Raw genomic sequence first — 11,307 nt, 5'->3', positions numbered from 1 at the left:
AGTGTTTTACCCTAAACATTTTTGTTCACAACAATTAAAACATAAATTTGCATTATCACCCATAAACTGTATTAGTTTGGTTTTGGTACTATGGTACTGAGGTAATTACATATTCACTGGAAATTAAATTTAAATTAAATTTATGCATTTAGCAGACGCTTTTATCCAAAGCGACTTACAGTGCATTCAGGCTATCAATTTTTACCTATCATGTGTTCCCGGGGAATCGAACCCCCAACCTTGCGCTTCGTAACGCAATGCTCTACCACTTGAGCTACAGGAGCACTGAGATAAGATGGTATCATGCCATATTTCATAAAAAAATATTTTAAAAATAACACACAAGTTTAAATGTTACATAATATTTATTTTGAACAGCTGGACAAGGTAATTCAACTACACAATAGCAGAGAGAGGTTGTTCTTTCTTCACCCCCTGAATCTTGTATTGATTAGGTCTGGTCAGTCCACAGGACTTAGGTCTCCCTGATCAGCTTGGTGAGCTTCTGGATCTTTGTCTTGGTAGACATGTCCGCATACTTATCACCAATGCTCACGATCATGCCCCCAAGGATAGAGGGATCAGACTGTGAGAAAAAGAAACACATTAAAGATCTGTAATACATTACAATAAATATCAGAAATCCTTTTGATAAAAACAATCTTTTATTGTGCGTACAATTTCACAAGGAATGACAAAACAAGAAAAGGTCATTTTAATTAGATTTTGCCTAATTCTAACTCAGTAAGCAGGAAATATTTTAACACTTTCTCTGCTATGATACATTAGAAATGATGCAAGACAATTAAGACCGTCATCCTTTTAAACTTTAGAGAACAAAATCTAAATCAAAACATTATGCTGACCTGAATAGCCTTAATTTTAAAATCAGCACTTTAGAATAAAATGATGCCCACTTTTGGGAACAAGCCCTCCTACCTTGGTCTCAAGTTTGATGGTCTCTCCCTTTGCCAGGAAACCATTCAGTGCCACCTTCAGCTCTGCAAGATTAGCTTCATCCAGAGGCTGTTCACAGACACAAAGGTTCCATTCAAAACTTTAATGAACAACAAATTCAAAAAGTTTTACGCAACCAAAAAATATTTGAATACAAATTATTTACTTTAGTAGTGATATTAACATGCGAATATATTTGTGCATGAATGTATACACCGCTTACCTGAGCGGTGGTGACTGAGCATGTGACCTCTCCTCTGTGGGCACTCATCATTTTGCCAAAGGCTGTGATGACATCATGGGTCAAGGTCAAGCGGCCATTTTCTGCTAGGACATCTGTAAACAAAAATAATTGTAAATATTCATAGATAATGCACTTTCAAACCTATAAATTACTCCTAATTTTCTAAATGCAACTATCATGAATTTCAATGTTTTTCAATGTCAAAGTCGCTCTTCTACACTACACTTTTCACTTAATGTGTGCAAACATTTTTTAATCACATCATAGTTCTATTGAATCAACCTGAGCAGTGGCGGTTCTACACTGAATCATACCCTGGGCGAGACCCGCTTCGAGCGTGCCAAAAACCGCCACCGAACCTGAGTGATAGTGAAAATAAAGGCTGGTTAGAAAACTCACTGATGAGGTTGATGGTGATGGGGGAGAGTTTCGCCTTAGTCAAAGCATCAATGAAAGTCTTCTGTTTGAGACTGCGCTTGATATGAGGATTCATCACGATACTTGACAGCTTAGGATCCTTAATCAGGCTCTAGTATGAGGGGAAAAAGAAAGATGAGCCAGAATTGAATGTAGCATTATGGAAAACAAGCAGAAACAAACAGACGCAAATCCAAAGTGTAACTCACAGACACACGGACAAGTTCCTGTTCGACCTTATCGAGGTTCTTCTGCTTGCTGGCAGCAGAGAACAGGGCAGTAGCATAACGTCCCTCCACCCCATAGACCTGGATAGGGGGCTGGAGAAACAAACTGTGGTAAGAATACAGCTAGCATTTCAAAAAATAAAAAATAAAATAATAATTACACTACTACAGTGTGCTTATATATGTTGGCATTATTGCATAGTATATACAGTATTAAAACTTACGGAGTTAACAGATTTAATTCTATTACACAAAACACACTCACTGTGCAGTCCACCAAAACACCATAATTACTACCAACATCAGTACTTCAAAATAATACACTAATATGGATCTCCTGTATAAGCAAGCGGTTTAAAATATCGTGCTTTGTAGAAGAAAGTGTGGTCACCACTGTAACTTTTGCAATGGATGGGAAACATTATTTTTTTCTCTCCCCTTACTATGAAAACGTTACTTTATGTACTGGCATGGATGATTTTTCTTACCTTGACGAGTTTTGCTGCTGGTCGGATCACAGAGGTGCTAAACTGACGCACCTACGGAGAGAGAAACAGGAACTTTCAATGACACGACCTGGTCATAAATATACATCTATGATTCCAAAACCTACTAAACTGAACTATATTATCACTTCTACAGATTTCGAAACGTACGGTATGAGGAGCAGAAACGCATCAGGTTCTTTGCAAAACGTAAAGAATCTATGCAGCGAACACAACTCGAGAGCGAGACGCTAGTGAACATTATTAAATGAGTCGGCTCTTACAATAGCACACGGTTTGAATGATTGTACCATGTCGCGGATAAGGCACTGCATGTCAAGGCCTCGTTCAGTTATCAGAAAAAGCGTCTTGATTCAACTGGTCAAAGCCTTTATTTCCCAAAGATTACTTATATTTAACTACACAAAACCAAACAGCTCGCGGTTTACCATACAAATACCAAGGTTTTTCAGAATGTCATACCCGCAGCCCCACTCCAAGCGCTGCCATTTTCTCCTGCGACGGTGTAGGTCAAAAGCACTGCGCATGCGTGCAAGTCTGGGAAGAAATACGCAAGAGCTGCGCTCATGCATTGTGGGAAATGTGGTTGTTCATGGTGGAAAATTACCCCGAAAAATTACGGAATACTTAAAAAAAAAAAAAAAAAAACTTCCTGGAACCTTTATAAATCTTCCACTTATTATTATTATTATTATTATTATTATTATTATTATTATTATTAATAATTATTTTTGTATTTATATTTATGATGATGATTATTATTATTATTATTATTATTATTTTACCTTGAATCAACTTGGTTGAAACATCTTAATTTAAAGCCTTAACCTATTGGTATTGTAGCCTAGGATTCATCTTAAATTTGGTGGCCAGTCCAAAATTAAATCAATTTAGGATTGCCAAACCTGATATACAGGAAGCTTGGAAACATGCTTAAAGATCACAGTTCTAACCTCCAATCTTGTATTGTAAAATTATCAAGGTCATTCCTACTGACTACAGGAATTCCTCTAGCATATCTTTATTAAATGTATGTGTCTAAAAAGTTTTATGTGCCCTCATTCATAAATGAGATTACCTCACCTCAGCTGATATGGAATAACAACTTTATCTTATGTTCTGCAATTTAATTGCACTGCATTGTTTTGTGAGAGGATAGATGCAGCTCACCCCATGAGCAAGTAGGTCAGCTGCATATGACATCATGTCACAAAATTATCTTGATCCTTTCACCCAGATACAGACTATTGATAAAGATATACCATAAGCAATGAGTAATTGTGTTTATTTTTGTGTTTTACTTCAGCCTTAACGTGTGGGTGGGCACTTCAGGTGCACCCATACATGGGATGATCTTCGGAGGACCTTGCGGATCTGTGGATAGACTACAATTCTATTCTATTTGATTCTATTCATATTAGAATTCTGTTCTAATGCCTAATGACAGAATGGCTGTAAAATCTATTGCTATGTTGGATGAAATGATGAAATTAAATGGATGAAATGTGCATACAGTAAAACTAAGGTAAACAAACTTAGTAAAGAACATTCTTAATGAGCATTGAATGGTGCATTTCCAGATTGTTCTTTTGACTGCAATAGGCCTGCCTTAGAGGCTTAGATTTAACCTTTCCACAGAGTGTTTCTCCTTTAGTCCAGGAGGTTTGATCGTGGCTAAAGAGGGCGATTTCTAGTAGTTTCCAATATTAAGTAAAGGACTACAAGAGGTGATAAGCCATGAAACAAAGGCTCTTAGGATAAACTATAGTAGGCGTGGTTTAATATGCAAATGACCTGCCCTGGCCAGTGGCCACGTCGCGGTAATAAACCGAATGCACAGGACGGACGTTCACAGCGGAAGATCAAGAGTGGATGGACGTTTATAAAAGGCGCGTTTGGGGCACCGTTCATTCCGAAGAAATGCAGTCTTCAATTTCTGAACTTTTAAAGACCTTTTCTGACAACGAACATATCCTGCTTCCTTCCGCGTTGAAGCTGTCAGAAACCGATGTAGATGATCACATCTCTTGGAGCCCTTCCTTCATTCTTTTAACGCGCTGCTCAGTTCTTTATTTCAAGACTGTATCATGAAAATGGTAAGTTGTATCTCAAGTGTAACTATTGTATTGATCAAACAGGAATTTTGAAGGTAACTAAGCCAATGAGCCGCGCAAACACGGACTTGTAAAGAGACTGCATTTGTTGCACCGTACAAATGCGCCATATTTGAAGAATTTCGCGATTTAGTAGTAAATATCTTCAAGATAATTAATCAAGTCTTTTTAAGATGCTTTTTTTTCAAATGGCATGACGCAGAATACGTCTGAAATGAAATGGGTAGGTCAATTAAAATTCTCATTTAAAAAAAAGCTTGACAGCTTGGTAACCATTCACCTTTATTATTTAGCTTTTTTTTGAAAATGATAGGGTGAAGAAGGTCGTGCAGGTTTTGAGGGTGAATATATAGCTATTGACTGTCTTGGTCACTATGAAACATTACAGCACAAAGCATCGTTCTTTCCAGCGAGCGTGGCTTCTAGAAATTTCGCAGGAGTTGCAGTGGCTTGTTCTCCGGTCACTCACTGTTGTGAAATTCCACGCAGAATTAATCCACACATTTCCTAACACGACATGAGTGTCAATAACCAGTGTAATAGGGCTTTGATTTTATTTTTGAAGCAGGTTAGATTTAGTCACCCGTCCTTAAAAGGTTAAAATCTCTCCTCCTGTACTACTTGCTGTATTGCATTTTTAAGTTATCTGTTGAAAGTTGTTGTCGTGAAAAAAAAAGTCTTTGCCACTGATTATTAAAGCACGTTTGTACTTGGCTGCAAGTGGAAATTTTCCTCCTTGCCCACCCCAAGTCCCTTTCATTTTTTTCTTGGCCAACCAGAGAATCCTTAAGGAGATTATCTCAGTCTGGCTGGATGTTGTTAGATTTTAAGGGATCTGATGGTTCATTCAAAAATGAAAATTGTCATCATTTACTCCCCAATTTTGATGCTCTTTCTTGGAGATGTTAGGTAGAATATTTGTGACTGACTTGTGTTGTTTTCTATACTTTAAACTCAATGGAGATCAAGACTGTCATTCTGCCTAACATCTCTTTTTGTGTTCCACTTAAGAAAGAAGGTCGTATGGAGTTGGGAATGATATGAGGTCAGTAAAGGATGACATAATTGAGGTTAACTGTCCGTTTAACACCTAGTTGTTTATAGTATTGACTTAATATTTTATCATTTGTGATGTGTTGTCAGTTATGCTAAATTTAAAGCAACTCTGATAACATCAGCACAGGATTGTGTGGATTTAACCTAGATTGGTGATGAGGGATTTTGTTTGGTAACAGTTGGGCACATGGCTGTCCATGTTGGGCTGTAATGCACGAGAAACAGAGTTGGCATTTTTCTGACAGCATACATCAGATACATATGTGATATGCATCTTAAATGAGTTACAGGAGTAGTTTCACAGTTGTTCCAGTAGGTGACAGTAGTCATTTTTTTAAACATTCCTTGAACATTACTATGACCGGACTAGTTGTCAGGGCTGTTGCAGTCTGAAGTTAGCTTGCTGTTAGATGGGATGTTAAGATAGCGGTTAGAACCAACCAGTGTAGTGTTATGCAATAATCTGCCCTATGATTCACAAGGAATTAGTGCCTTTAGTCCGATCTGGTATAGCTTTCAGACGGCAGAGCAGTGGATTGGGAAGTGATGCGGCACATTTGCGTATGTTCAAGTTATGCAAGCATTAAAGTCAGGCAGTGATTGGAGACAAAGATTTTACAACACTGTCAAAAAATGTGAGCTGGATTCTTATACATGTTGAAAGTGAGGTCTAAATAAATTTTTTATAAAGATTGAAAGGAGTAAATGATTCTGATTTATTGTGTAGTTGAATTATGAATGATTGTTATTATTTTATAATCATATAGCTTATTTAAAAAATGGAAAGGGTGAATTAAACTGTTTTTTATTGCTATTAATTTCTTCTAAGGATACACTGATATTAAAAGTCTATATGAATTTAGGCAGCATCACATTATAATGTGCAGTTAAATTAATTTTGAGATTTGCTGAAGGTTGTATTTAACAGTGTTTAACTTTGCCTCACTTAATATTTTAAAATACTAATAACACTGTTAAGCTAAATGTAAAATAGGGTAAATGAGAATGCACAGTTAAATATCCAATATTGTTCAATACCAATAAATTTATAAAATGTAAAATGTTTTATTTATTTTTTCTGCCTTTGTAAATCTTTGTATATTGTTCAGAATAACATCTGTAACAACGTTACAAATAAAATCTTTATCAAAATTCCTGTTTTGTGGTGTTTATAGTCAATAGCTAGTAATAATGAATGGGGTGGAGAAAATCTGTCATCAGCTTAAGTCTTTTGATCCACACCTGATCTAATGCATGCCCTGTTTCGCTCTTTCTTTCTGTGTTTGCTGTCTTGCAGGAATGTTAACTCTTGCCATTTCTAGACCAGAAGCCAGAGACATCCTCCCCAAAATAACTCTTGTGCTTCATGAGAGCACCGCTGGATAACCAATCAAATCAAATCAAAACCAAACACAAACCAAATGGAAATTCATCTGACAGACGGCGGATGCTTCCATTTCCTTCTATAAAGACAGCAAACCAAAGGAATAAGAGATTTTGTGTGCTTTTGCTTGCATCTTTACCCAAATAAACCAGTTTTTTTGCAGACAATTGCATTTTGAACTGTGATAGTGGCTTAAACATGTTAAAAACGGGACCAGCGATGGAGGCGGCGGATATTGCAGTTGTTGCACTTTATTTTGTGCTCGTGCTTGTAATTGGTCTGCTCGCCATGTGGAAGGCCAATCATAGCACTGTCAGTGGCTACTTCCTGGCAGGTCGAACTATGAATTGGGTGGTGATCGGTGCCTCACTGTTTGTCAGCAACATCGGCAGCGAGCATTTCATTGGACTTGCTGGTTCTGGTGCAGCCAGTGGTTTTGCAGTAGGCGCCTGGGAGTTCAATGCGCTCCTGCTTCTGCAGCTGCTTGGTTGGGTGTTCATCCCAGTCTACATCTACTCTGGAGTTTACACCATGCCAGAGTACCTCTCCAAGCGCTATGGGGGCAAGCGGCTAAAGATTTACTTTGCAGCCCTCTCACTTCTGGTCTACATCTTTACTAAACTCTCAGTGGACTTGTACGCAGGAGCTCTTTTCATCCAGGAGTCTCTTGGCTGGAACCTCTATCTTTCGATCATCTTGCTTATCTCTATGACTGCCTTGCTGACAGTGACTGGTGGCCTGGCTGCTGTGATCTACACGGACACTCTACAGGCCGTGCTCATGGTTGGCGGTGCGTTAACCCTCACCATCATCAGCCTGGTCAAGGTCGGCGGTTTGGAAGGGGTGCGGGAAAAATACATGGAGGCAGTCCCCAATGTCACAGCCATCCTGGCTAACAGCAACTTCAGCTTCCAGTACACAAACTCCTGCCGAATCCATCCCAAGCCAGATTCCCTCAAGCTCCTACGAGGGCCGCTTGATGAGGACATCCCTTGGCCAGGCTTCATTTTGGGTCAAACGCCCTCATCCATTTGGTACTGGTGTGCTGACCAGGTCATCGTCCAGAGAGTGTTAGCCGCCAAGAACATCGCCCATGCCAAAGGCTCCACGCTTATGGCAGGAATGCTGAAGATCCTTCCAATGTTCATCATCGTTATTCCAGGGATGATCTCACGAATATTGTTCCCCGATGAGCTGGCATGCATCGGACCAGAGCACTGCATGGCTGTGTGCGGCAGTCAGGCTGGCTGTTCCAACATCGCCTACCCTCGGCTGGTTATGAGCGTGATGCCGGTGGGTCTCAGGGGGTTGATGATGGCTGTGATGATCGCTGCCCTCATGAGTGACCTAGACTCGATTTTTAACAGCGCTAGCACCATCTTCACACTGGACATTTATAAAATGGTGCGTGTATGTGCCTCCTCCCGTGAGCTGGTGGTCGTCGGCAGGTTTTTTGTGCTATTCATGGTGACTATCAGCATCGCTTGGGTGCCTGTCATTATTGAGATGCAAGGTGGCCAGATGTACCTGTATATCCAGGAAATTGCAGGATACCTCACTCCACCCATTGCTGCCCTTTTTCTACTTGGAGTCTTCTGGAAACGTTGCAATGAGACCGGCGCATTTTGGGGCGGCATGACTGGGTTCGTACTAGGCACTGCCCGTCTCTTCCTTGGGTTCATATATCGTGAGCCAAGATGTGACCAGCTGGATGAACGCCCGGCTTTCATCACAGATGTCCACTACATGTACATTGCTGCTGGACTGTTTTGGATCTCTGGGCTGGTGGCTGTGTGTGTCAGTCTGTGCACATCTCCACCAGAAGAGGAGAAGGTCAAGCGTACCACAATCTGGGGCTTGAAAGAACTTAAGCGCCTTCCTGTGAGTGAACGAGAGGAGATGTACAAACTCACTAATGGCAGCGGCGATGGTGTTCTCAAAAAAGATGTTCCAGAAGACGTCCAGAAGGAGAGATGTCTTGATGGGGCTGACATGACCCTCCTTATGCCCTCCCCTTGTGAGCAAGATCCCATGACCCCCAGCACAGAGGCATCCACACCGATGGAGCTGTATGCCAATGGTCATGCAAATCTTGTAAAACAGAAGAATGAAGGCAAGTGTGACGAAGAGAGCTGCCTGCAAGTGTTTGACTGGATTTGTTGTCACAAAGAGAAATCATCTGTTGTCGAACCCAAAATGGTTGAAGAAGATGAAGGAGCTGTCCGTGAATTGCTTTATGAACCTCCTAAGATCAAGCTTTTACTTAACTTAGGCCTGGTATTTGTCTGTTCACTGGGTGTTTTCATGTTTGTGTACTTCTCCCTGTAATATGATGATCTTGCAGTACCATAAGGCCTGTCTGAAAGACAGCACATTTATATAATGATTTGTTATTACAAGCCATTTAGGGTCTGTAATATTTACAGTGTGGTTTATTTTTCTTTTTAGAACTTTCTTTTAGGGACTTAAGCATTTTGAATCATACTGATAGAAGTTATTTATTCCTTTACCTTGGTTCTTTCACACATCCTTAAAATATTCAGCTGTTCTTTGTGGTATGTTGACAACCAAATAGATTATTGAGACCATAGCTTTTTAGAGTTTATACTTGGTAGAGCTAAGGTAATGTAGGATGTACTATTTTTATTCCTTGGTGAATTTTGCCTTAATGTGTGCACTCCTCCAAAACCGAAATGAGGCCAGTTCTTTGCCTCAAGTCATTTTTTCATTCAACAGACCACTCATATAGTAGTATTTAAATGTGTAAAGAAGTTGTCTTTTGCATATGCACAGTTAAGACTACCAAATTTCTAAAACTTGACCTCACATGTAAATTTGTTACCTGTTTAACAGGAATAGTGTTTCCAAAGTTTTAATGTGAGCTACAAATTGTGAAAATCAAGAATTTACAGTGAGAATTGGTGGGTATCATGATGTCAAATTTTTTATTTAAACAGATATAATTAAGGTGTTGTGCCATCTGATTAAACCTAATGTACATTCCCAAATACAAGGGAGTATTTATTCATGTAAATTGTAACTGTATATTTAATTTGCTGTATTTTCTTTACTTTGTATTTAAAGCTACTTTCATTGGACAAAAACACCAAAATGCCTTTTTTGCAGAGCATTTGTGCAGAGCCGTGAAGACATTGATTTTTGTAAATAAATATAACACTTAATGCGAAGAAAAACAAAAAGAGTTTCAAGATGTTATCGCTACAAAACAACTCAACTATAAAATACACAAACTGGTTATATGGATGTTACTAAATGACCATAAGAGGAAAGACACAGGAAAGACTAGCTGGGGAACACTGCCATTAATACAGTATAACTGATATTATGATCCCAAAACATTAAGACTGGAATGTCCAATTTTGATTGCTGCACAAAATAGTATCTTGTTCTTAGAAGAAGAATTTGATTGTGGCTACAGTAACAGGCATTGCCTGTTGTTGATCTGCTGTTGAATGCACTATTTGTTCAGAGAAAGGGGAACTGCTGGATGGCCTTAGTGAAAATGAGATGTGCGCGAGGGATTTTCTAAACAGATGTAACTTTTTTTTTTTTTAAGTACAAGTTCACAATGTTGTATTAATGCCGTGAAAATACCTTAAATGTAATGACATTTAAAGTCAGAAGTTATGTCAAGAGTTTTGAGTGAGTTATTTATTTTTATTTTAAATGAACCTGCAAAAAGTCCCTTTTTATCATTCCAAATAAAATGAAGTAGGGATAAAGTCATTGGAGAGCTATTGTTTTACATTATAAATTAAATCTATGTAAATCAATCCATATGTTTAAATCCATTTTTGTACAGATAATCTCTTTGTAAAAGAGGTACATGAATAAAAAGAATATGTTCAATAGACTTTCATTCTTTTATATCTATTTTCCCCAAATGAACAGTTTGGTTTTGGACTCTTGTGGTCCTTGTGAATGTTACTGAAGTGATTCCTATTTCTTTGCAGCTATCAGCTCATTTTATTCTTATTTGTAGATTCATTCTCAATCTCAGAGGAAAAAAAGCACAGTCATATCTAGGGATGCACTGATCTGATACTCGGTATCGGCTCCGAAACTGGCATTTTCTGTGCTTCATTACGTCATTACCTTCATTACAGTGCTATACAATTAAAAGAAATGTCTTAAATGTATAGCCTATATTTATATATAAATACATCTACTTGTTTTCATTAATGTATTTTACAACAATACAAAGAGCAATTTAACATTTTACCAGATTTAGTCCGACACATTCACTTTTATGTGTTCCTCACTAAATGTTATTTCACTAAACGTTTAGATCTTATAAAATTGTGCACTCATGATTATTCTAGAATAACTTTTGCTGCTAAATTATTGTCATAGTATTTTTGTCATAGATTATGATTATATA

The 11,307-nt window shown here is 38.4% G+C and overlaps 2 protein-coding genes across 3 annotated transcripts; one reads left to right on the top strand and one right to left on the bottom strand.

Annotated features, from left to right (window-relative positions):
- Positions 1-346: 346 nt before the first annotated feature.
- LOC109096800 (ATP synthase subunit O, mitochondrial-like) lies at positions 347-2,943 on the bottom strand. Its single transcript, XM_019110456.2, has 7 exons — positions 2,814-2,943; positions 2,334-2,384; positions 1,828-1,938; positions 1,601-1,730; positions 1,181-1,293; positions 940-1,026; positions 347-586 (listed from the first exon to the last, which is right to left on the bottom strand). Exons 1-7 carry the CDS (start codon positions 2,838-2,840, stop codon positions 476-478), a joined length of 630 nt encoding a protein of 209 aa, XP_018966001.1. The 5' UTR covers positions 2,841-2,943; the 3' UTR covers positions 347-475.
- A 1,190-nt stretch (positions 2,944-4,133) lies between these two features.
- On the top strand, positions 4,134-10,779 carry LOC122138506 (sodium/myo-inositol cotransporter-like). Of its 2 annotated transcripts, none has more exons than XM_042731489.1 (2): positions 4,134-4,447; positions 6,819-10,779. In XM_042731489.1, the coding sequence occupies exon 2, from the start codon at positions 7,104-7,106 to the stop codon at positions 9,231-9,233; it is 2,130 nt and encodes a 709-aa protein (XP_042587423.1). In that variant the 5' UTR covers positions 4,134-4,447; positions 6,819-7,103; the 3' UTR covers positions 9,234-10,779. The 2 variants fall into 2 exon arrangements, with proteins under 2 accessions (XP_042587423.1, XP_042587424.1); XM_042731490.1 differs by lacking the exon at positions 4,134-4,447 and adding an exon at positions 4,470-5,510.
- Positions 10,780-11,307: the final 528 nt, after the last annotated feature.

This window comes from Cyprinus carpio, chromosome B9 (genome assembly GCF_018340385.1).
Source record: "Cyprinus carpio isolate SPL01 chromosome B9, ASM1834038v1, whole genome shotgun sequence".
In the NCBI taxonomy this organism is placed as follows: domain Eukaryota; kingdom Metazoa; phylum Chordata; class Actinopteri; order Cypriniformes; family Cyprinidae; genus Cyprinus; species Cyprinus carpio.
The sequence above is the reverse complement of the archived record's forward strand: the minus strand, read 5'-3'. Positions and strand labels throughout refer to the sequence as shown.